General features: G+C 44.1%; 1 protein-coding gene across 1 annotated transcript in view; it reads right to left on the bottom strand.

Annotated features, from left to right (window-relative positions):
• Positions 1-27,056, bottom strand: part of RYR3 (ryanodine receptor 3) — a 499,651-nt gene that overhangs the window by 51,714 nt on the left and 420,881 nt on the right. The window contains exons 65-69 of the mRNA XM_032856920.1: positions 20,149-20,279; positions 13,894-14,214; positions 11,299-11,539; positions 4,277-4,364; positions 4,080-4,172 (exon numbers count right to left, since the gene is read on the bottom strand). Of these exons, the coding sequence (XP_032712811.1) occupies positions 4,080-4,172; positions 4,277-4,364; positions 11,299-11,539; positions 13,894-14,214; positions 20,149-20,279 (874 nt within the window). The remainder of the gene's footprint in view (positions 1-4,079; positions 4,173-4,276; positions 4,365-11,298; positions 11,540-13,893; positions 14,215-20,148; positions 20,280-27,056) is intronic.

Below are 27,056 nucleotides of genomic sequence, written 5' to 3'. Positions count from 1 at the left end.
TTTGCTTTCTTCTTTCCACCTACCACATTATCACTGCCAGCAGATCTGTGGTTGTGAGAAGAGAAAGAAGAATTGAGCAAAGGGGCAATGAGTGTGCTTCCACAAAAAAGAGGTTTGCTAAACAGAAGTGCTTTAGGAATATCCAGGGTAATTCAGGATTGCCCCGACAGCCCAAAGGATGGAGCATCTCCCTTCCTGTGCTGTGACCTTCAAATATATCTTTAGTCACAGCCTCTTTCATGCTAGAGGTTCCATTTTGTTCTTTTCTTTACCACTAAGATTGGTTAACTCAATGCATTTCCCTAATGCTGATAATGCTGGAAGTGCTTTTTTTCCCCCCTGAAATTTTTTTACTTTCCAAAGAGAAATTTACGAATTCCTAGATCTTCAAAATCCTTCCATTTCCCTACACATTATCACCAGTTGTTTATGATCAAACAGAGGATTTTATGTGTGAATGTAAGGACAAAAAACATGGACTCTTCAGGGATAGGAAATTTGAGGAGGGCACATGGTTGGGTGGTGTGTTGCACTGAGACAGCACAGGGAGAGGCTTCTGAAAACAGGCAAGCCTGCATCATGTGAAGTTCTTATCCCCACTAACAGGGTAAGTGAAGTAAAGACAAGTCAACCCAACATTAGATATTTGGGGAAAGCTGAATTTCCCGAAACCAGTCTGAGAATGAGAAAGTAACAGAGAAAAAGGAAGCAAAGGAGGGAAGGATGGGGGAGGGAAGGATAGAGAGCAGTAAGTGGGGCAGGGAGGGAGACAGAGATGTGGAGAGAGATGGAGAAGGGGAAAGGTAGGGAGGAGAGGAGAGGAAAGGAGGGGAGCTGCACAAGTGCAAATGGAACACAAAGTGAAGATGATGAGTGGTGGAGGGGATGAGACAGAGGAGAGTGAGCACCAGGGGAGATGGGTGTAAGAAGCAAACTCCCACATGTAAGTATGAATACCCTGGAAAATCTCAAAGAAAGCCTCTAAACTCTTCCCTATCCTTTTCAATACACTGAAATCACACCTGGGAGAGAGAGGCTTTCAACGAGGCACTCTAATACTTCCTGCCTTATAATTCTGTTTTTAACTCATAATCTTGGTTAAAAGACTGGCATTTCTTGGGCTAAACATGTTCTAACTTACCATTCCCCTCCGAGGAAGCTGCCGACATTTTTCCAGAAAACAAAACAAGTTTCAAAACAAAACAAAACAAACACTTGCTCAGCTTGGTTACATTTAGCTTAACATATATTTGCAAACCGGTGTTCTATAAAGAAAATATACAGTGAGCTCTCCAAAAAACCCTGCTTTCATTGCCTGGAAAATAATGCATCTTTGCACTGATCTTCAGTTAATCAAGTATAAATACTGCGGCCCACCGTATATTTTGTTTCTGCCTCCTTTCCACCTGTAATGGCATGTGCAGCGTGTGTAAGCATGCAGCATTCCGGAACACACGTCTTTGAAACAGCTGCCACATGCACAGAGGCAACTTCATTTATACAACACAGAATTCAGTTCAGAGCGAAGATAAAAGCAAGCACAGCTGACCATTCAGATTAGGGAGTAAAGAAAGCATCTAATTTCAGCGAGGAAAAGGCGATGGGGATTCAACTAAGAGTAAGAATACCTCCTCTCCATTCTCTCATAGGTAGTTCTGTCTCCAAAGATTACCAGAAATGGCTATGAGTTGCGGTTTACTGGAGGCAGGGTAAAGGGGCCTCCATCTGAAAGAATGTTCTGCATTTATCTCTACCTTAGAGATGCAATTTGAAACTGACTTAAACATAGCATCCCACTAGAACTGGGAGGGGTCAGGTAGTAAGATCAAGCCCATTCTATAGATTGGTAAATTGGGGTCTGGCAGAGTTAATGCAACGCCATACCTTTAGTCAATGGCTGGGCCAAGGGTGGGACTTAGCTTCCTTTCCATCTCTAGTCCTATTTATTATCATGTTTTGTGTCTCAACTGAGGCAACAGGATCAAAAGGAGTGTCTGTTACCCTGAGGGGGTAACATGCTAAACGGTAATGTTATTCAACCATGGTAGATGTTATTTAACATCTGGGGCCCGTCCTCCCATTTACTATACTGTAATGACCCTTTTCCATGTAGTTCAGGAAAAACTGGCATACAAAGTCAATGGGAAGGAAATGAAAGTGTTTGCCCATATAGACGTACCTTACCAACAGGGAAGATGCCCACATTCTGAATATGACCTTCCTCTGACAAGGCAAACATACCCTTTTCCTCATTCAGCAATGTGCATGAACAGAATTTCCAGTTAGTTTGTTAGTAGGTTAGTTTTGAAATGTCATCCTCTGTCACCTTATCTCTTTCCAAGTGTAAACCTAAGGACCCTAAGTAACCATTCGTCACTGGTGCATTGAGACATAGAGATGTCTTTGCCATTTCTGCTCATCTGGGATCCAAATCCTTATCAGAGTCATTTCCACTGCTTTGCTGCCATCCGCTGACAGTAACAATGGATGCGGCAGCTCTACTGCAAGGTGAAGGTAGCATAAAATCTATCTGGGATTGACTGACTTTCTGTAGGTGGATGGAGTGAATGCAAGAAGACCCTTCAGAGGGAATTTAAGATAAATGTCCAAGGATCAGGAATCTAAAAGATCCTATCTTCATGTATCTCACATGGGGAGCAGATGTGTTTGCCAGAAGTTGAATGCAAGATGAATTTTGGAAAATCAAATAAAAATTATCCAAAGCACAAAAGGGTCCACCTTAAGGTAAATTGCTTTGCAGCAAAGACTCCTTTGAATATGAATATATACTTCTGATCTCTCTTTGTATATGCACAATTTTATATGGCAAACCTTATTAGGCAGTGTACAACAGATTCTAAACTCTAAGAGTCAGTTTTGGGATGATGAAAGAAGTGTTAGTGTCAACACAGCTAAAGGAACAGCTGGAAAGTTCAGAGTGATGGCAGCTGACCAGAGCTAGGCACACGTGGTGAAGTTTTGGGTGCTGAAGTTTGCATTTTTGGTTGTTATACCAGCCCCTTGTCTGCGGCTTCCTATACACAGGTCTTCATCCCAAATGGTTATTTGGAAAGATGTTCCAAAGGCTTTGCTGTCATTGACTGTCATCTTTCCAAAACTGTTTTTTACTTCTGAGGGGTCCCCATGCACACTCCACCTTCATGTTCCTCAAAGGCAGCACTGTACCAGCAACGAGAGAGACGCACATCTCAGGTGTTACATGTCACTTATACTTGACATATACAGCCTACCCTCATTGAGGCACGCTTCTCAAGTGAATAGAGTTGAGAGTAAGCCATAACAGCTGGTAACAAAACATCACATTTAAGTAAGTCTTGTATGTACATATGTGCACCTGAGAGAGAGTGTCTGAGAACTCTTTACAATCCAAATAGCAAAGCCTCCCTGTGCAGAGCCGACTGAAGAGGAGCTGGCAGGGGCGGGGGGGGGGCAGGCCCCCTCTTGTATTCCTGCTACACTCCTCCCTGTAAGCTACTCTCTTTCTCAAACAGATATCCCGTACGTTCTCTTTTAAACATTCCTGCAGGGAATGGACAGACATTTGGGTCTCTGAAAGCAACCCACATGGAAAATAAACAGAAGGCATTAAGAGGTCAGCACAACTGAAATAAAACAGCTATTGGATGTTCCAGATAGGAGGAAAAACAAGCTTATTGTAAGAACATGTGCTAACGAAGTTGTCAAAGCAAGGTAGTTTCCTCATAGCTAATCGAAAGCTGGCTCCAGGCGTGTGTAGCTTGGCAGCTCACTACGCCATCAGAAGTTCTATTTAAAAACAATGAACAGCCGCTTTGGTTTGGGAGACCTCTCAAATGCCTTAGACAAGTCTTGAAACTTTAACTTTTTGACATACAAACAGCTAGTTATTCAGAAAATGTGATGACCATGCTTATTTGAGAGCAGTTTCTTCTGGCTCATTCTCAAAGAAACAACAGTAGAGACTGCTGGTTCTCGTGGTTTGACCTAAATGCAGGACGGAGCTAATCCCTTCACACATCCAAGATACGTAATTTAGGTCAAGATCAAAGAGTCTTTGGAATTGATTTCAATGGACTTACTTTCGACATCTTGCTTTTGCTGTCTCCAGTTAAAAATGCCAAATTATTAATTTCATTCTGAATCACAAAATTCTGCTCTTCCCTCTTGAAGTTCTAAGTTGGGGGGGGGGAATAAAAAAGCCAACATTATAAGAACGTTTTTGGAGGTCTGTACCTTTCAGAGCCATCTCTAAGTTTGGGGCCCACAGGTTCCTTACATGAGATTTACACCACAGGATGAAGACCTCTGCCACCATGCGGAAGAGCTGGTCAGAGTCAGCATTGGGACTTTTAAGCCAGTTAGATCTGAGGTGAAAAGCAAATGAATATGCATATGAAATTCAGTAATGAGGAAAACAGTTATACTAAAAATTATACCAATATTGGCTACACACACTTATCCAGATAAAACTACATTCCCATAGGAAGGCAGTCTTTGGGGAGACTAAGTATCAGTGCACACCTTACATGTGTGTAGGCATATGTTTGTACATATTTTTGAAGGACTTACAATAATTGTTCCCATTTTACCAAAGGATTCAAGAATCATCTTTGCAGACGGATATCGAAAAACATTTCAAATTTGTCAAAGGTTTTTGTTTTTTCTTCTTTTTTAAACAGATGAGGTGATTAAGGTTACACTCTGTTTTGGGATAGGCCTCCTTTAGTCCAGGAGGCTTGCAAGACTAGATGAGTCTCGGTCAGTATGACTTCTAATCTTGTCACTGACGCTGTCATTGTCAAGCCTCTGAAATATGGAGCGTCCTAAAAACACTTCAGGCCACATACCTTTTCCTCTCAAAGCCAATTTTGTGAATGAAATTTGGAAGACAATATGTTTCTCACTGTTTTTTTTTTTTTTTAGTGTTTTAATGGTTTAGAAATTCCCTATAAATAGCATTACTCATTTCTTTTTTCTTTTTAATTAAAAACCAGACCAGGTTAAGAATTCAACAATAGCAGCAAGAAGGCTAAATTGTGGTAGAATTCAGTCATCTCCTGAAAGTTGTCTTGCTTCTAAGTATCTTACATATTGGAATCAAATTATATTTTGGAAGGGCTGGGTGAGTTGCCATTTTCAAATATCTGTGTAGAGTAACACAGCAGAGGTTAAATCATCTACCATCATTCTTAGGTTAAAGAAAACTCTGGTTCTCATGAATGCTCCGAAAAACCTATTGTCCCTTGGTTCATGCAGGGTAACAGCTATCAAAAGCCAGGTCCCTAAGCCTTGGGACACCACACTGAACTTCCCTGAGCGTCCTATACCTTCTGCCCATTCATGGAGAACACCAGATTAAGGAGGAAAGGGGAACACTCATGAGGCCAAGACCATCTTTGGATCCTTTGCTCATCTCCTCACTTTCTTATTGCCCCGAGTTCCAGCCTTACAGACATTCTTATCGAGTATTTCTTGAGTTCTACCTCAACTAGCCTCCCCTTTGCATGGCAGACACAATGGGCTGTCTACCCCATACTCATTCTCCTGTTCTTCCTTAGGAACAAAAGCCCATTTTATTCAGGGTGGCATTATGCCTGCTGAAGAGCACATTACCCAGCCTTGGGATAGCTATGTAACTAAGTTCTGATCAATGAGATGGAAACCGACGTTGTTGGATGGACCTTCTGGAAAAGCTCTCTAAAAAGGGATCAGATAGCTGAAGATGCCCTTTGTCTTCCCCCTGTTGCTTTCATGCTTCCTGCTTGGAATGAAAATACGATGGCTCAAACTCTAATTGCACTATACACTGCACCATAAAGTAACTTCAAAGATGGCAGCCAGTGTTTAGGATGGGAAGACAGAGGAATGAGTCTAATGAAGGACAACTGTACTGGCCCTGGAATGGGTATCTTTGGACTTCTTTGTGAGGTTTAACTTCCAAATTCTCTCAGCCACTATAATCAGGTATCCGTTATTAGAAGCCAGATGCAATCCAAACTTGAGGCTTGAGATTGGTAATGCTTTTTTATTTCGTTCATATTGATTTTTCAGGATCAAGTGTCAAGTTTTGTCAGAAGAGCCAAATGTTCATTCCTTAGTGTTTTGGTTTCAATGAGCTTTGTAAGTAAGCAGGAAGAGATGAGGGGTCCCATCCTCTCCAGCCAAGGCAAAGTACAGCCACAAGGTGCATGAGCAGCAGGAGCCCTGAAAACAACAGGTGAGGTCAATGTTCCCTCACAGAAGGCCGATGAGGATTCTGATCCCTTTGCCTTCCATAGGAAGGCAGTTTCCAATGAATGAATTTTTTTTTTTCAGACCTTCTTCTTCTAGGAGGTATATTTTCATCCTTTATTTCTAGTGAGGTTCTTTCTTCAGGTTCAGAGTGATATGTGAATGAAGAATATCTCATTATAGATCTCCCCAGGCACACAAACTCTGCACCTCTCTGGTATTTGCAGGTGAAAAGAAGATCCTGACCTCACTTCTTTTATTTGCCCATATCTTTTCCTGTCTGTCCTTATGATACAACAAGGCTCATCTCCTGCCTGCTCCTGGTCTCCCAGAATCCAGATCTCTCTCCATATCCAGCCACTTGATCCTTTTGGAGGTACTACACGGATCTGGGTCTCTTTTGTCATCTGCCCTGCATGCTGCCAAAAAGCAGTTGGAAAATGCAAGCCTGTAGGTGGAGAAGAAGGTTGGGTTTAGAGGCAGCGATCTGCAGAGGGTGATGCTTGAAGCAACACAAGTGAATGAAATCACTGAGCATCTTAGCAGAAAAGAAGAAACGCAAGAATAAAACCTTAGATGATCACAAGAGTTAAGAGGGTTAGATTTCATTTTCAAAATGGCAAGTTAGCAGGTTTTCAAAGAAAGGAAAGCCAGTGATGAGGCTTTGAAAGAAAGGAAAGCTGTATTCCTATGACATTCATGGTCAGGTTGTCTGAGTTAGAGCTAAGAGCTCATCTCAACCTCATTCTTAAGTCTCCTGCCGAGGACACAGCCGAAAGTGGTCACTGCAGAGGATTCACTCCGATTCCCTTCAGCAGCCTGAGAGATGGGTTTTCACCCCAAATCACACTGTTTAGTCATTCATTTCTGTGTTCTGAGTGTTCCTGACTGCCAGAAAGGAAGCTGAGAAGCTGTTGCCTCATGCAGAGACATCTGTTTAACCTGCGCTCACACAGCTCCTGCACGAGGAGATAGTGGATTTGCCCAGTTCTGAACACACTATACCCAGAGTTCTTCTCATTCGGGGTCAGCTTCGGGCTGATCACTGACCAATGGGAGCTTCTGTTCAGAACAATGTTCCCGAGGGCGAAGAAACTTGAAACGGTGCCATGACTGGGCTGAAGGATGTAGAAAGGTTTACCAGCATGAGGAAGAACAGGGGGGAGAACAGGACAAGATGGCGCTCTTCCATATTTAAAGAGCTGCCACAGGAGAGACTGGAACAGCTTTGTGAGGCTCTGAAGAGCAAAGTCAGAGCTGATGGGCAGGAATCACAGAGCTGACTCCTGACAACCGTTTGAACTGTCTGAAACTAGAGCGGAGGCCACTCCTACAAGTCTCTGTCATCTAGAAGCGCAGTAGATAATCAGAGGTAAGAAATGCGCTGCCAGGAAAAAGAAAGGAGGTATTTACTCATCCAGTACAGGTAAGATGAGATGACTCCTATCTTTCCTGCCAACTCCACAGTCCCATACTTCTAAGCCAGTGATTCTTTTGGTGAAGAAAGTACCCCAAAATGGTAAAGGCAGACACATAAAGGAAGTATTTCTAAGCTGCGTTCGGGTGGCCATATCATTCTCTGGTGTTCAGGGAAGAGCGGGTTGAAACGTGGGGATGAATGAATTAATGATGATCTCAAAGACTCTCTGACATTGCCATTTTTAGCAACTGTCAAACACTGTGGAAGTAGAACACACTCCATCTTGAGTCTTGATCATCAATAGTGACAAATGCTATTAAAGAGCTATTCTAGGAGCAACTTTACTCTGCTTTCATTTTTGTTTTTACCTAAAACTCTGACAAATTCCCTCTCTAACCACGAATGTCATTATGTTATTGGAAATGACACCAACCATGCTCCTTAAAGCAGGGTTTCTTTTGAGAGAATGAAGTCTCCCACAGATAGGTAAGAGATTATATTATATAGTATGTGTAAGGTATTTATTTTCAAATGCTAAATAATATAAGTAATCAATTGTTTAAGACAATTGTATAGGAAACACAATTTGCCTTATAAAAGGCAAATTTCAGACCCATTTCCTGCCCATGACAGAATGGCATACTCAAAAGTTAGCAAGGCTCTCCCAAATATTCCTAAGTCCTTTCAAGATGTATTTTAAAATTGAGCCTTTTCAAATTTATGTTAGGCTTTTAAATCTTAAGAGGGTATGGTATAGTAAAAATACCTATTTGGTCCTTGCTCCCCACTGGGACCAACAATCCTATTTTTCTGCCTGTTCATAGACATTAGCCTTCCCACCCCCATGCCCTCACTTTCCTCAACACCCAGCTTCAGTTCTGTGGTCAGTCTTTACAATTACCCTCTGACACACACCATCAACTCCCTCACCCATTTTCCTCTGTCATACTCACTTTGCAAAAACCCCAACTTTGGTTAAATCCAACTCTCCCTATTTTAGGCCTGGACCTGGTGGCAAACTGGCTGGAGAAAAAGACAACCTGGTGATGGGTTTCACCTTCAATTCATGACCACAGATCTCAAGTGGGGCCCTTACTGATGCCCAGTCATCACACGACACTGTCCTGGGCCAGCCACTCTCCCCCTCTCCCTGGCTACCGCTTCACACCATCTCCCCATCCTCATTCTCAGCTGATGATCTTGCTTCCTACAGCACTGAGAAAATGGAAGCAATTGGAAAAGGACTCCTGGAGACCCATATATATATGGAGAGAGAGAGAGAGAGAGAGAGAGAGGGAGAAAGTGTGTGTGTGTGTATGTGTGTGTGTGTGTATACCAGCATCAGCACCCAAACTCCCTGCTCTCCTGCTTGTTTTTGTGGATAAACTCTCTAATGGTGACCCTTTGCCTGCTCAGAGAACATTGCTTTAGAAATGATCACTCTCATTCTTACATGATAATTTTCCCCTTCTCTAACTAGATCATTCCCAATAACAAAGAAACGAGCTAACAAGTCTCCCACATCCTCAAAACTCTTCTCCCGAGCTTACTTCTGCCTCTAGCCAGCATCTTATTTCTGTTCCCCTTTGTGGTAAAATTCCTTGCACAAACTGACTGTACTGCTGTCTCCAAGTCCTTTTCTCTCATTCTCTTCCAGCTCACTGCAAAGAGGCCCCCCTCTCATTGCTCCATCGAAACTGCTCCTGTCAAGATTACCGATAACATTTACTCATCATTCTTTCCTCCTGCCAACACTTTGTGAAGTTGGCACCCAGGACATAACATTCTGTCAGTTTCCTCCCATCTCACTGCTTGTCCCTTCTCAGCCTCAGCCACTGGTTCCTCCTCTCCTGCTTGATCCCTTGATGTTGGAGAGCAAAAGCGCTCGTTCCTTGGAACTCCTGTCTCTTCCCCTCAATCCTTTCTCTCATCCAGTCTCATGGTTCTCCAATATGTTACTGACTCCCAAATTCCCATGTCTACATCAGAACCCTCTCCCAAACTCTGGACTCATATATTCAACCACCCACTCAACATTTTCATTTTTATATTGAATAGGCAACCCAGGTTTAACATGTTCAAAAGTGATTTCCAGATCTTCCCCTAAAAAATGTCTGTACCCACAATCTTCCTCAATTCAATGGCTGGAAACGCCATCTTTCCATTTGTGCAGAATCATCTTTGACTCTCCTTTCTTCTCTCATTCCCAATCTGGAAGTCCAAAAGGCTCTGCCTTCAAAACAGACCTGGAATCTGACATCTTGTGTCAACCTTCATTGCAACCACCCTGGACTCAGCCATCAAACCTTTTTTTCTTTTTTTGTGGAAAAATACATATAAAATTTGCCATTAGTGACACTTAGTACATTCACAAGCTTGGGCAGCCACTGTCACTGTCTAGTTTCTGAAACACTTTCAGGGCTCCAAAAGAAACCCCTGTTCCATTAAGCAGTTGCTTTCTAGTAACCCCGCTTCCTCCCAGTTCCTGGGAATCACCAGCTGGTGCTGTCTCTAAGAATCCCCATTAGTTCTATGATGGGATCACCATGAACCACCCAACTGGTCTCCTCACCCCCTTATTTGCCCCCGTATCTTGCCACATACTCAAAAAGTGAATCAGATCAGGGTTCCTTGGTAACTCAGATCATGACCCCAGGGTCCTGGGACTGAGCTTGCAGTGAGGGGTGGGGGTCAGCTCCCTGCTTAGCGGGGAGTCCGCTTCTCCCTCTCCCTTTGCCCCTCCCCTTACTCGTGTTCTCTCTCTCTCTCAAATAAATAAATAAAATATCAACAAAAAAAGATCATATTACAGAGTGGCTCAAAACCTCTGACAACTTCTCATCCCGTTCAGAATAAAGCCAGAATCTTCCCAGTGGCCTCTGAGGCCCTACACTCTTGGTCCCATGTTGTTTTTCTGACATCTCCTACCACTCTCCCTACTCCTCACCCTCTTCCAGCTACACTGGCCTCTGATGATCCTCTGAACACCCTAACAATTTCCTTCCACAGGGCTGACCCCACATGTCCCCTCTTCTTGGGAATATAACCCTGCATGGATCCCTACCTCATGTCTTTCAGGTCTTTGCTCAAATACTGTTTCTCAGTTAATGTTCTATTTAAGCCTGTGACTCCACTCTACTCTGGCACTCCTAATTCTCCTTACCTTGCTTTGCATAATTTACTTACGTGAGCAAAGTATATCAGTTAAGTATTCAAGTTCTTATTTTGTTTTTTGTCTGTGTGCCCCACTTCCCTGCCATGATAAAAGCCCTCAGACTAAACATATTTGCTGTGTTCATGCCTCCCTCCTCCAATGCCTAGAACAGTGCCTGACACACAGTAACTTCTGTTGAATGACTATATGACAGAGCTCTGCTGAGAGGGGAAGAAGTGGGTCACTGCAGGCCCTGTTTGACCAACTCCCTCTGACCTACGGTAGCATGTGAGGATGAAGGTCTGGCCTTGGCATTGACCATACAGAATAACTGGCCAAGCAAAGCACTGTCCAGAGGTCCTTCACCAGCGACTTTGTTTGGAGGGGGAGGGGTGACTGATGGTGGCCGCTGTGATCTCTCCACTTCGCTTATAACCCAACCCAACACCATGTTTCCATCCTGTGGACAGGCGGCCCCAGCTCTCCCGAGTACCTGTTGTTGTCCACATAGCGGATCAGCATGGGGTAGAAGGCGTAGAGGTCTCTGCAGAGGACCGCAAACTCGTCCAGGATGAGGAGCTCCGCCTCCTGAGTGTCTCCCTTGGTGTCGGCTTTCAGCTGCTCCTCCTCCTGCACAGTCTTTACCGCCTTTTTCTTCAGCTTCTCCAGAGTTGGGATGAAGTGGCTTTTCAGCAGGTCTGGCCGGGCTTTGCTGATGATTGGCTGGGCATACACTGCGTTGGCAAACAAAAGGCCTCCCCCTCATTTCACACATTAGGGCAATGGATAAAAAGGAAATTAGGGAGACTGAAAGACAAGGCTGTGACATTCCGTGGACTCAGGACAGCCCTGCCCTGTTCCCTTCCTTAATTGTCCCCTAGGCACTTATTTCCCTCTCACAAAGCCACAAGTCAGGGGAAGGTTCCCTACTCCTGTTCTGCTTGTCCGGGCCACAGGGAGCCCGGCTGCCCCAGAACTCCTCACGCATGCCTGGCGTTGGCCACACCTCCTAGCTCCTCGTCACCTACTTTCAGGATGTTCGTCTAGTTTGGGCTCACTAGCTAGATTATAAATTCCTTGAATGGCACTTTTTTCCCTCCCAATGAGCAGCACTGGGCTGAGCCAAGAGTAGGCACTTAGTACTATGGTTTCTGGTTACTGTACAGAAAAATCTGCTGTTAAAAATACACTAATCCAACCACAGTTCTCAGTCCCCCAATGCTTGAGAACTGCTACCTCACTGCCTGGGGGCTCCTCTGGGCCCTGAAGAGGACAAACAATCACCGGCATAACGAACCGAGAGAGAGGCTGGGGTGGCCACCGAAGTCAAAGAGCAGACATAGCAATCAGCGGGGTTTGGGACTGGGATTCTGACCCTCTTCAAGAGAATACCTACCTATACACCTCACCCTGTTTCTTAAACGGAGTATCCTCTTGGTCTACTTGATCATAAAGATCAGAATCAGAATAATTATAAAAAAATTAAGTGAAATAAAATTGATAAGAGCCATGAACTACTGCCAACATGCTCTGTGTTTTGTGCCTTTCAAAGTTTCTTTAGCTGGGGGGCATTTCAGTTGGAAATAGCCTACATCTGGCACTGTTTTTTTTTTTTTTTTTTTTTTTAAATCTCACTGCCTTATTTTTTCCCTTCAGCAATGACCATTGTAGGAGGAGGAGGTGGAGGCAGTTACCTGCGGAGGGACACTGTCCAAGAAGCCAAAGCTCAGGTAGGACAGTTCAGGGTTCCTACCCTCCTGGCCCTGAGGTATGCTTCTTCTGCTCATGCCCCAGAATCAGAAAGGCTACTCCGGATGGGGGTGAGTTGGGCTTACAACTTAAAATTGACTTTGTTTCAGTACCAGTAATTAGGTGGCCCCTGAGACCGGGATACCCTGTGGAATAACAGGGCGAGTCCACTTGCCCCCTGTGCCTTTCGTGCTAGGCCATCGCCCTTCTCTGCCCCTCTAGGGAGCGAGGGAGCCTGTCCTTCCAGTTCCTTCCTTCCCTGAATCCCTTATGAACTACAAAGTAGAGCTTCTCAACTAAGTGTCTTGGGGGTTTTCTTGGGCAATTGTCTTGGCAATATTCTTGGGCTAATAGGTAAGAAAGGAACATCAATTTCATTTACTCATACGTTCACAGAGGCCTGCGCTATCTAGTAGCTATGAGCACCTAGAATATTTATCATTCTGAGCTCAGTTCATTGCAGAGACAGGAAGGGGGTGGAAACTTTTCTTCCCTGGTCTTACAGAGGAATACCTCCTCATTTGTCCAGGAAGGTAAATATCTAGGGTTGGGCTAATAGCTCCCTTTGGTGCAGCCCCTGTGTTTCCTGGTCCAGGGGGTGGCGTGGGTGAATGGCTACCACAGAGTTGTCTACATGCTGTGGGTCCATCAAAAACAATGACCTTGCCTTGGCTTTTGTCCCCTCGGACTCTGCTTTGACACAGAAGACACCAAATATTCATGATTTCCTGACTGTGGGAAGTGTGGTCATTCTTTTTTGAAGTCTTTCCTTTTTCTTTTTTCTTTCTTTTAGGGTTGCTTCACGAATAGAAAATCAGGTAACAAAATTCATTAAGAGTCTACTGCATGCAAGGAGTTCTAGAGGAATACTGAAATGAAAACTCAAAAAACCCAAAATGATGCTGTTGGGAACCTAGCTTAGGGAGTGTCTTAGAAAGCATAACATGAAATACAAATGGTTGTGACTTGCAGTACAGCCCAGAATGGAGTGAGTCTAATACGTGTACGGAACACACAGGAGCACTTACGGGGAAACTATGGACAGTTATTACTCAAAGAAAAAACAAGATGCTTAAGTACCAAAAGCGAATAAAGCAATGAACATCTGAGCCAGGCAGAGTGTATGGAGAAGGGCTTCCTGGAGATGGGAGGGACCTGGCTGAGCTGGGAGTAGACGGGAGCATTTGCTCCCGGAGGTTCTCCAGGGGGGTAACTTTTTCCTGGGAACTAAGAGGGGGAGGGAGACTAGTTTAGAGATGGGCTGAGAGATGAAAAGAGAATGCAGGCCTCCCGGCCCTGGGAGAACAGGTGGGACGGGGAGAAGAGGCATTTGTGGTACCTGCGATACGTTTCATCCAGGATGCCTCATCGATGCCCAGGTTGTTGTTGATGATTTTCAGAATGTTTCCCAGGATGACACTGAGGTGTTCAGATGTGACCTTGGTGCACCAGGGCCCTGTGCTGGGGGGCAGGTGTTCAGGCCCCCGCTCCCACCAGTAGGACAGGTAGTTGCAGAGCATGGGCAAAATCACCTCGATGACATGGGGCATCTCTGTGTACCGGGCCCCTGACTCAGCCAGGTCGCTGATCTCCTTCATCAGGCCTTCCAGCTGCGGGATGTCGGGACACATCTCTTCCACTGTGTCCGGCATGCCCAGAACTGACCGAGGGGGTACAGGGAGAACACAGGCACAGGAATTCAAAAGCACAAACAATGCAACCCATTCAATCCGTCCCACCCTTCCTCTGGTCTTTTAGACATTAAGCAGTCACCCTCAAGCCTCATTTGAGTGAGCACTGGATGTAGGGCAGCTTCTGTCCTCCAGGTGTCTGTGTAAAGATGACAGCTTCCAGAGGTTGGGTTGGCTTCCTGAAGCCATACTTGATTAAAACGCTTCAACTTAAGGCCAAAGGAGCATAACAGAGACAGGTGAGGGACACCTCCTAAGACTTCCCTGAGATGCAGCCTATCTCTTGGCTTTTTCCTTTCTGTCTTACCGCACGCATGGCAGAAAAGGTGATACTAGATGGAAAAAAGCACCTACTCTGTGTTTAGGTGAAACCTTATAGTTCAGTCACCTGGATCTCTGTACTGTTTGGAAAAAGAAAAGAAACGCCTCTCATCAAATATTCCTTCAGCTGGACCAAAGACAACATTACTTTCCATCTGATTGAGATTCTGGAGGAAAAAACAATTACACTTGTGTTAATGTCTGCATTTACCACAGAAGTTACTCATGAGGTGATAGGTGCTAAAGCCACCTGTCATGCACCTAAACCTTTTTGTTTGTGAAGGCTTCTGTGCAAGGAAGAGTGAGTAAACCCCATCTTTTCCTCACACTGAAGACTGTGGTCACTTCACTGGCCATGGACAGACAGGTCAACGCAGTGACAGATGAAGTTCAACATGAAACCAAGGACGGTTGTCGGATACAAGAATCGCAAACAGCAGCCAGGGGCTACATGTCCTGTTCCACTTAAGTGAAACGACAGGACAAGATAGGAGGAGACACCAGTAGTAACCCAAGGTTCCTGATGGATAAGAAGATAACAAGGACTCTGAAAGAAGCATGGGCCCAGAGCTCTGTCTCCTCTAACCCCCCATCCCCTGCCCCCATCTGCCTGGGTTGGGTCAACCCGGACCTGGACAGGGATCATATGCAAACTCTACCCGCAGGCCAAACTTCTCACATGTGGCCAAAGCAGGGGGCCAGGGAATCTGAGAAGCCATAAGCAAATGTGGAACACTTTTCTGGAACATCAGTTTCACTAGATGACTTGAGGAAAATATTTCTGATATTTGGAGAAAAATGCAAAGTTCTCATGGATTTCTAAGGACAAAGCAGAAGACCCCAGATAAAATGTTATCTTTTGTGAACTGGGTTATACATGTAGGCCCTGTGCCACTGGGGTCACTGTGGGCTAGAAGTCTCCCTCCTCAAGATTTTAGGTACGTGGGCATTGAAGGGTTAATGAATAAGAGAGGTCACAGCAAATCCTGTGGCCTTTAGGAAGACTGGTAAGTTGAAAGGAACGGTTTTGGTTTCTCCTTGATTGTACTTCCTGGAGCAGAGATGTGGAGCAAGGCTGGCTGGCTGGCTTGGAGACGACGGGTCTGTGGCTAAAACCAGCAGGTGTGCTGGATGGCACGTGCAGCTGCAAGCAAAGGACACGCAGGAGCCTCCCTGCTATGGGGCAGGCCCCATGTGGCCCAAACGTTCTTTGGCTAGCCATGACCTCCTGTTGCTGTCACTAAAGTGGAAGGCATGAGGGGACCAATGTCCTTTAAAATCCAGACAATTCAAAGGATTAATAGCACGAAAGCCAAAGAATGGGACGCTCCTTTGATTTACAGGGGAAGGGAATTCTATGGGTCAGATGTGGTCTACTCCCAATGTGGATCCCAGGCAGAGACAATCTGGCCTGTACCTTGTACCAGAACCACCATCGGGGTGCGGGGCATCGACATGGGGGTCTGCAGGAGCCTCCGAAACAAAACCATTTTACATATACCAGGAGTTGTGGACAGAGAAGTCAAGACTTCTGTCTTGAAACCCAGCACACAGACCAGTGCCAATGGCCATGGATGCGGCTGAAGTTCACAACTGTTTGCTCTCAGATAATCAATTGTGTGTGTGTGTGTGTGTTTTACATGTCACACAGACAATACATCACCGTGGACACTTTTCTCCCCTAACTAAGAAAAGAGTTGCTTCAGGGTGCTGCCCTGGAATCATTGTAATGACCTTTAAAAGTTATTTATAGGTAATTGGTCCTTGAGTGAAAGAAACATTTGTGATTCAGATGGTGTTTTACGCTTCAAACGTCACATAATAAATCCATAGGATGAAGGCTGCTGTACCTGAAACACAGCCTCAGCTGAGTCCTGTTAGAATCCAACACAAGACTGTTGGGGTTATCATTTGAACACACTGTCCTTTCACCTTCTACATCAGTGGTTCCCAAACTTCGATCCTCCCACCAGTAGCAACAGTATCACCTGGGAAACTCATTAGGACCGGAATCCAGCTTTGCTAAATTAGAAACTCTAGGGGTAGGGACTCAGCAATCTTTGTCTTAATAAGCCTTCTGCATGATTCTGATGTATGCTAGAGTTTGAGAACCACTGTGTAAGGTTCTCAAGTCCCATTTTCTTCACCTAGCAGCCCTTCCCCAAGAAGGAGGCATCAGAGAGTACCACCTCTTTGCGTAGGCAGCCAGCGGACATGGGAACCGAACCTCCTGCTCTTTCTGGAGGGCTATTCAATAAGTGTCTGGAAATAAACTGGCTGGAGACTAGGTTATCTTATTTAATAATCTGATTAACAGACCACTGCCATGTGTAACCAGAGGGTTAAATAATTTTGAATACCTGGAAGATACCCAGTATTAAGCCTTTTCTAGGCATATTTTCATAATTTCTGGATGAATCAGAAAATGCTCCAGGGTCTTACAGAAGAGTTACTAATATGAGTAACTGCTGGCAAAACACCAACTGTCAATTAATAAAAATGTCTGATTGACTGAACCCTTGATAAGTCAGCTCATATTATATTTCTAAACTAAAGGCTCACATCATTTGTCACCCTACACACCCCTCTCTCCATCTTGGTCCCTCAGGCCACTCACTTTGTTTAATGAATGAAGTCTACCTTCTTAGAGTCCATTTAAGGCATCAGTCATCCTCTGGCTCCAGGCAAACCCGATTATGCCAGAATACATATTCATGTAAACTCTACTTTTCAAGAGCCACATACATGGTCAGCGCTCCCTCTGTTCATTAAATGAATGATGGAAACCATGGGCTCAGGGGACTTGGGCACACCCCACAGTGTGTCACTGATGGATGAAAAACTATGTCGTCTCTAATCGCATTCTTCTCTCTTTTCTTCCCTGTGGAGTATGCAATGATTGATACTTATTTTTCATTTATGGATATGTCTTGTTAAATAAAGGTAAAGTACATAAAGTAAGAAGGAACATATTTCCAATAGCCCTTGAGAAGAATAATGGGACAGTGTCATGCCCTTCCTTCCCAAAGCTCATCTAGGGCTTCCCCCATCTTTCTCAAGTCCTCATTCTGCCTGCTATTGTACATCTATGAGCTCAAGAGCAGAGGAGGTCCATTTCCCAAGGCACAGCTCTACACACTGGTCAGACAGAGACACGATCTCCTCAATCACAGCCGGAGCAGAATAAATGGATAAATATCTAGCACTGTCATGATTGGGCCCACGTCCCTTTGGAGCTGTGGAGCAACATTTGGGCTGGCCTATGTCTACGGATGTCACAGCTCTTTCTCAACCAGAGCCTGCTAAGTTGCTCAGCTCCCGTGTGAGTGGCAAGATGTGACTCATTCGGTATCAGGAAAGGGCAGAGAAAAACAAGGTTAGAGATATATTTCTGCTAGGGGAGAAAGGGTGAGGGGCAGCTGAGAGGGGGTGGGAATTTAACTTAGAGAAGTCACAGGAGACTCTGGCAAGCTGAAGCAGCTGGGCAATGTCTCTTTCCTGACTAACTTTGAGAACACTAGTCTCCACTGTATTTATTCGCAATTGGGACCAGAACTTCATTAAGTAGCCTTGTCTAAATTGTCCTGGTCAGCATTTCTGGGGGCAATGTGCTTCTTTATCTGAAATAAGGAGAAGCAGGTGGGAATAAAGCCACTGTGGTTTAGCGCTCTACATTCTTACATGGAGAAAAGAAGGTGACAGAGGAGTGTGCCAAAAATTACCACACCATGGGACTAATCAATATTAAGAACCAATATTCTCTGAAAATATTGATAGACAGTAACATGTACTATTAGTGTCTATCAATATTTTCAGAGAATATTGGTTCTGAATAGAACAGGTTCTGGTTTGAAATGATTTAGTGTAGTTTTTTCTTCCTTAATTTTGATTAGTCCCATGGTATAGTGATTTCTGCTTCATGTTACATCAAATCATTATAGTTCCTTCTAGTTGGAGTCCAAGCATGATTCAAGCTCCCTTGTTTGAAGCTCCTCTGTTCTATTCCATTGACTTCCAGTAGGATCACAATTTATCCACATAGGAGAGACTCACCCTTGAGTCTCGTATCTTGGTGAGCTCCTGTAAGTACTCAAGTGTATATAATTATATTTTTTTCTCCTATTAATGTTTCATTGGGTGAAGGGGGTCTCAGCCAACAACAATGAAGAGAGAGAATTACTTTTCCTCTCCTATGTAGTGCTGAAGCAGTCACAGACAACATGTAAATGAGTAAGTGAGACCATATTCCAATAAAACACTATTTACAAAAATAGGCAGCAGCCCAGATTAGGCCCATAGCTATAGTCTGCCTACTGCTGTTCCAAAAATTATTATGTTAATACTCCTGTTAACTTCTCTTTCTTATATAATTTCAATCCTTTCTGGTGGTTTTTTTTCCCACCTTTTAAAATTTAAATTCAATTAGCCAACATATAGTACGTCATTAATTTCTGAGATATCGTTCAATGACTCATTAGTTGTGTATAACACCCAGTGCTCATTGCATCACATGCCCTCCTTAATGTCCATCACCCCTGGTTACCACATCCCCCCACCCCACTCCCTTCTGTAAACCTCAATTTGTTCCCCAGAGTCCAGAATCTTTCATGGTTTGTCTCTCTCTCTGAGTTCCTCCCATTCAGTTTTCCCTCTTCGCCTATGATCCTCTGCACTATTTCTTGTACTCCAAATATGAGTGAAATCACATGACAATTGTCTTTCTCTGATTGACTTAGTTCACTTAGCCCAATAACCTCTAGTTCCACCGAGGTCAATGTAAATGGTAGGTATTCATCCTTTCTGATGGGTGAGTAATATTCCATTGTATATATGAACCACACCTTCTTAATCTATTCGTCTGTTTAAGGGCATCTGGGCCCTTCCACAGTTTGGCTATTGTGGACACTGTTGCTATGAACATTGGGGTGCATATGGCCTTCTTTTCACTACATCTGTATCTTTGGGGTAAATATCTAGTAGTGCAATTGCTGGGTCATAGGGTAGCTCTATTTTTAATGTCTTGAGGAATCTCCATACTGTTTTCCAGAGTAGCTGCACCAACTTGCATTCCCACCAACAGTATAAGAGGTTGGTGTTTTTCTATGTTTTATTTTTTAAAATGATAGGCCACATATGGTTATCATGCTTGGAAACACAGTCACTCCCTGGACTTAGAAAGTACAATTAGGTTACTAGTGCCCATGTGCCCCTTATGATGACACTCTGGAGAGGACTAATAAAGAAGTCATGTCCCCACATGCAGAAGGGGACTTAAGGCCCAGGGCAGACTATAGAGCCTAAGTGTTTAGGATAGAAGGGATTTAGAAATCAACCACACTGTCTCATTGTACAGAAGAGGCCCAAAGTCCCAATGTCTAGTGATAACAAAGAACTTGCCTGTGTCCATTTTTCCAGTAATATGGAGACATAGAACATGGACCCTAGATTTGACCTGCTGGCCCCTCTCAGAGTATATAAACCAAAAGTGCTGCAAGGCTGCTCTTCCCTGCCTGGGTGACCTTCCTTCCTCACTGCTCTCCTCTCAACACATGGGTTGGTGACCTCTGAGGGAAGATACTTACTAGACCTCTCCCTGGGGGTTTTGGTGTTGAAGACTGAGAGTGGATTGTAGCGATTAAGCGTGGGCTCCAGGAACGCCACTGGGATGGCAGCTGCCAGTGAGGCCAGACATTCTCCAAGGGCAGGACGTTGCCTAGAAACAAAGAAGTCCATTTAGAAGTGGTGTCACCACATGCTGGCCCCATGCATGGTGGACCAGGCCTCTTTCCTAAAATGTTCCAGGCCATCTCCCCATGGATTACTTTACTGGACATCCTGGGATCCTGGGCTCAGCAAGATTACAAGCACTTCTCCCTTCCCCATCTTTTCCCACAACATTGACCAGTGGCATACAATGGTCTTTCCACAGGGACCCTGGTTTTTAAACCTGGTTAAGGCAATATAATAATACACTTTATAGCTCTGTTCTTCTCTTGCAGCATTTCTGAGAAGTTTTGCTGTCATCCAAATTGAATTTGACCCCTTCTCTGTTCTCAAAATGTTTTGAAATCTGTGTAATCTGTGTCTATTCCCTGCTTTGGATGGAGCTGGTGTCAGCCAGTGGGAACAGGAGATAATAGGCCCAAAGCACCAAGAAGGCACAAAATAAAAGACCTGCCTTGCAAGAGAAACAACACATCCTGAAGCACATTGCTTGATTTAGAGGAAGGACCTCTAGTACCTGTTACTTCTCACAAATATTCTACACAAATATTTGAGTGTCCATCATGTATAAAGCTCTGGGTCTCGGTCTTTCTGGGAAATGAGCAACCAAACAAGAAAAACATGCTTAGGATTTCTTGTTCAGATTTCTAGTTCTCCAACTGGAAGAACTTCTGCTTGCTTGCCTGCTAGCCAAGTCAGCAAACATAAGTAATGGAACCGGCCACACGCTGGTCAAAGCAGAGCTGGGTACTGAGACAGTGCCTCCCCCTCCTGGACCTGGGTTTAGCCTTGGAGTTGTACTGGCTATTTCAGCAGATCCTTCCTGCTGGTGAGTCACACAGTGACAGTGTGGGCTGGAAGGGCCCTGTATGGGTGCTGACATCTATTGCTTTCTGATGAATGAGAGACCAGAGCCATCTGTTTTTCTGTCATCATATCTTTGTTCTGTCAATTTGATCTGGCATTTGATCACTGTCAGACTACACACCTGTTAGGTGAGTTACACAGGTGATGTCAGTTCCCAAATAAGGAGGAAAATGTCTTTAAACTAATACCATGAGTCCTTTGTGAGACCACGATACAAAGATAGTGGAAAATGCTAACGATAGGTCTATAATTAAGAAGTGGATGGGGCTTACAGTGTTCAAACATCTTGTTCACCTTCTTTTGTGTCTGACCAATCAGAATGAGTGCTGATGTTGTGTGCATGAAGCCCACTACACAGTCCTTGGGAGCTGAGGGTGTCAGGCTGCATCTTGGGGGATGTTATGGAACCATCATGGGGAAAACTGCCAGCTAGAGAGGGCACATTTGGAGCCAGGAGCAAATGCTTACATGCCTACCGCTGTTCTATGGAAACAAAAAGGCATTTAGCCCTCAGGGTTCCCTTAGCTCCCCCAACCAAAACCTGAACTGAAAGCTGTGTTAATTGCCCTTCACTGTGATAACAGCCAACAATTCCAACAGCACCAAGAAGGCAGCATGTCAAAAGTGTAGGGTCTCTGGATGTGTATAACAAGTATTTACTACGGGGTGGGGAGGGGGGTGGCTAGGGGACCCACTGCCTCCTGAGAAATAAGCCAGACTCTGACCAGTAGCCTTTGTCTTCCAGAAAGTAAAAAGCTTTCTCCTTAGAACACTGAAGCAATGCGATAAGATAACATATTTATGGTCTAATTACAAGAATTAGGATCAATGGGCAACTTCATTATAGCAGAGAAAGAGACACACTTGAATTGGCTTAAAAATGTGATCTTAATTGGTCCTGAGAAAATAAGTTGGTATGACTATCTGGGGAAGAATCAGAAGCTCCAAGGGTCTAAGAACTGCTGAGAGGCAAGAGGAGTTTGCCAGACCGGAGGGAGAAGGACGGGTGAATGAGCGAGCGGAAAACTGTCTTGGAATCCATCCCCCTCCCCCCATCTTTTGTCACCAAACCTAGGAAAAAAGTCACCTTTTGATTTATTTAAAGGACAATTAATATATGTGGTTTTAATACTCATCTTCTATCTTCTTAGGCTCAACTTTTTAAGGGACTAGCTGACAGTTTGCTTAGCTGTGAAGTATTTGAGCAGAGAGCTTTAAAATCAGCCTCCAGCAATCAAGCAATCACTTCTTAGGTGATGGCACAGCCTTATCCTTGCACTGAAGGTGGGACTGAGATTCCCCACCCGGGTCTGCTCTGGCGTGAGCAGCAGCCCTCAGACAGAACAGTCCTCTGTGTCGTGTGTGTCCAGCTGCAGGATGCACTGCTGCTGGACGGCAAGGGAGTGAGGCGTGGGCTTCTCTGTGGGGACCTTCGGCACCACGGCCTCCCTTCTGAGCAAGCCTGTTTCAACCAACCACAGTGGCCATTGAGGAGAGATTTTATTTCCTCAGTCTTGCATTTCTGGGAGGAGGAAAGAAGGAGCTAAGCTGTGAAGGTGAAGGAAATGCCATAGGGAGAGCACAGATGAAAGAAAATCTGGGTGAAAATCAGGATGAAAGGGGCTAAGGTCAAATCTGAGGCAAACTCAACTTGGCCCAGCAAGACGAACCTTGGAAATAGGGGGGCCTGAGTGGCCTCGGTGATAACTTGACCCATTCTTCTCTTTTCTCTTTCTCTCATCAAATTAAAGTCCTGATCTCACAGAGGTGGATTTCTAGAAAGTTAGTCTGACGCAAAGGAAACCTGTGGGGGCAAAAGCCAGTTTTGCAGTGTTGTGCTGCCCTGGGGGCATGCACTCCCCATGTTCTCTGATATTAATTACTGACAAATCTGAGTCTCAACCAGCTCACAGCAGAGCGTTTTCTAGTCCAGGGCGCACAGTGATGTTAATTAGCCATTTGGCCAAAAGGGATAAGCAACAGTGCTCCTGGTTTTGCTGAGAAAAGTTCTGTAAAAGTAAAACCCAGTAGTCTGCCAATGACCTTGGCCCCCAGGCTCCTAGAGGCACTGAGCAAAAGGCCTGCAGTTAGGATGCTTCTCTGGTCATTAGCGCCCCCCATGGGGCAGTGTGGGTATGCACTGAGCAGAACGAGGGCCACTGAAACAGCTTGAGCAACCAAACCGTCTGCTTGAACAGTTGTTTCCTGGATATGGAACTCTCTTTTCAGTTCTTACTGCCTAGCATATACAGTATTTTTCACATGGTAAAACTTGGTCAACAGTGACAGATTAAAGAGGGTGCGATTTGTACTTCAATTTTTGTTACTTTCTAATTTGATAAGTGGCAGGCTCTCCTTGCCCATCTCTTGATTTTATTTCATTGATCCAGATCTAGCTTCTCAAATGTCTATTGTTAGGGATCCAGACAGAGGAAGGCATCACAGTAGTAAGATGTATGTCTTGTACGTATCTGGTGCTTTGCAATTTTGAGAGTTCCTTCACGTATATTCTAAAGGATGCCAAGGAGAGGAAGTACTATGTAGCAGAGGGGCAGAAAGGGGAGGCAGGCCACAGCTCTAGACCAGCAGTACAAGTCACCTCAGAGGTTTAGGGAAGGTGTGCAATGTTTGGTCAGAAATGATCGGTCAAAGGGGGCAGGGTTGGAAGGAATAAATATCTCTACGGTGTGAAGGGGAGAAACAGTTTTCATTTGAAATAAAATGAAGCGTTGAAGCTTAAATCATTTTCCAAGTTTCACTTCTTGACCAACCTCAAATGCTATGATTAAAGTATCTCTACATCAAAGAAGGCAAGTATTCTCAGTGGTTAAATGCATAAGAGCTTTTACCCTTTGCTGAAAATTTGTTGAAAACTCTGTCAGTGACCTCAGTGTTGTCTCAATTGGAACATATTCCAAAAGAAAAGTCTGTTTTGTTTCAGTGACTTCCTTCTCTTTACCGTCAACCCTATCACTGGGGTGTTTGGAATCTCTCCCACCCACAGTGCACACACAAGATGTAGCTAGAAACCAAATATTTAGCAGTTCCCTTACAATCCTGCAGACATTTGTTAGCCAAGGAAACTTTAGCAAAAGGTGGCAGAGAAATGGTGCATTTGAAGTTTCCTCCCTAACGTGCACAAGAAATGGGGGAAAAATTGGGAAGATATTGGGATCTTTGCTGAAATGAGAAAATGTGTGATAACACCAAGCCACAAAGTATGGACCTAACCAAGTGGGGACACTGAAACTGAAACATACTTTCTGGGCTAAAAGCAGAGTGTAGTCATCTCTGGAAGTAAATGAGGGGATTCTGAGGAGCCCAGAATATGAACTTGTGCTTGAAACAATGAAGGGTGGAGGTGGGGCTGGGAGACCAGCTGGGGATGCAGGATCAGGTTCATATTGCGGAGAGGCAGGCAGGACAGAATAGGGAAGAAGTGTACGTGCCTCCTCCATTCAAGTGACCTGGACTCTGAGCCTGGAGAAGCCACTGGAGGGGAGGTAGAGTAGAAGAGTGAGAAGTGACCTGTCCTGTAGCTGCTGACCCAAGTCTTCTACTGGATGGAATAAACCTACTTTACTTATTATTTTTAAAAAATTTTATTATTTAATATTTTATTAATTTATTCATTTGACAGAGAGCGAGCACACAAGCAGGGGGAACAGCAGGTGGGGAGAGAGAGAGAGAGAGGGAGAAGCAGACTCCCCACCAAACAGGGAGCCCAATGTGGGACGGGATCCCAGGTCATGATCCCTGAGATCATGACCTGAACTGTAGAGAGACGCTTAACTGACTGAGCCACCACCCAGGTACCTGGCATAAACCTACTTTAATTGACTATATAAAAGCCCTATGTTTTTAGGATGTGCTAAAAATTTTACCTGTGACCTCTCATCTGGGCCACTTGCTTACTTTTGTTGGGGGAGACACCAAAGGCTAGAGGTGGATGCACCCTAGAACTAAAGGCACTGTGGGTAGAGTGAGGGAGTCCTGAGCCAGCTTGTCAGATATGAAACTGGATGATGTTTCTTCCCTATACACTCCTTCAACACACACACACACACACACACACACACACACGTGTGCATAATGCTCCTTTCCATTCTTGAGAACTAGCAATGTAGCTAATGAACAAGAAATAGTTGAGAAACATGGTTCTGAGGGAGAATTATCCAGGGAAAAATAAAAATTTGTTTCAATACATTCACAGAAAATAAAGAAACTAAAGAGAGTCAGGAACATGGAGAAAGTTTGAGAAATACCTTATAAACCCCAAATAGGAAAGATCAGGTAGCTAAAAGTTAGTTGGGAGAAAGGGAGAAATGTGGAAGGTTAAGGAAAAGCCAACAAATACAAACTCTCCCTAAATAACAGTAGGGGAAAAAAACTCCACAATAACATAATAAAGTGAAAGATTTGTAAAAAATGGAATACTCAATTCTGAACACTGAGGGGGCATATTAAGTTCTGAGGAGAAGCAGAGAGGGCTGATACAGAATAAGCACATCCTGGAACATATTACAGAATTTAATGAGCTTCAAGACTGAAGAAGGAATCCAATGAACAGCCAGCTTCTCCCCTCCCACTGCAAAGTCATGTATAAGTCAGTAAATCACCTGGCCTGGGGCATTGTCAGAACACAAAGAAGCAAAGTCTATATATGCTTCTGCGGGGGAAAAAAAATTATGACCCGAGGATTTTATACCACAGAAATTGTTCAAAAGTCAAGGGGGAATATTCCAAAATATGCAAGGATTCAAGAGTATCTAAGAACTCTTACAGAAACAAGTACTTAATGATGAATCTGGCCATCCAAGACACAAATCAAAATAAAAAATTTGGAATGGGAAAGTCATGGTTTAAAAGGATTGGCTATTTGCTGAATCCTTACAATACAAACTAAGGTAAACAACTCAGAAAATGTTGGTCCTAGAATAGAATGTAAATGTTATAAGAAATTATTATTATTATTATTTCTTGAAGATTTTATTTATTTATTTGACAGAGATCACAAGTAGGCAGAGAGGCAGGCAGAGAGAGAGAGGAGGAAGCAGGCTCCCCACTGAGCAGAGAGCCCGATGCGGGGCTCGATCCCAGGACCCTGAGATCATGACCCGAGCCGAAGACAGAGGCTTTAACACACTGAGCTACCCAGGCACCCCAGAAATTATTATTTTAGAGAGAGAGAGAGAAAGAGAGAGCGAGGGCATGCACACGTGTGTATGTGTGTGAATGGGGGAGGACTTGGGGGGAAAGGGCAGAGAGAGAGAGGGAGAGAGAATCTTAAGCAGGCTCCACACCCAGTGCAAAGCCCAATGCAGGGCTCAGTCCCACAACTCTGAGATCATGACCTGAGGCAAAATCGGTAGCTGGATGCTCAACCAACTGAGCCACTCAGGTGTCCCCATTTTAAGAAACTATATAGCAAAAAAGGAGATGTAGAACGGAATAAAAGTGTACTAAACTTGCTTACCTTATTAAAGTAGAAAGGTAATAATTATTTTATCTAAATAACAAATCTAAAAGCTGGAGTAGAATGATAAAGGAATTCAGTTTTTAACTTCATCCAACAGGACAAATTTGCAAAGCAATATGGATATTATGATCCCACATGTATACAAATGTACATGTGTAGAAAATATCTGGAATGACATATACAAAATTGTTAATAGTGGTTTCCTTTGGGAATTGGATCAACTTATTCAGATTCAAGATTTCTGAATTGCATTTCTGCTACCAAAATGTGCACTTGTTTAAAACTATAGCTAATCTGACAGTTGGAGAGGATGTGGAGAAAGGGGAACCCTCTTACACTGTTGGTGGGAATGCAAATTAGTGTAGCCACTTTGGAAAACAGTGTGGAGATTCCTTAAAAAATTAAAAATAGAGGTACCCT

This window comes from Lontra canadensis, unplaced genomic scaffold (genome assembly GCF_010015895.1).
Source record: "Lontra canadensis isolate GAN:19392208 unplaced genomic scaffold, GSC_riverotter_1.0 scaffold12, whole genome shotgun sequence".
Classification (NCBI taxonomy): Eukaryota; Metazoa; Chordata; class Mammalia; order Carnivora; family Mustelidae; genus Lontra; species Lontra canadensis.
This window is presented reverse-complemented; position numbering and strand designations above follow the sequence as displayed.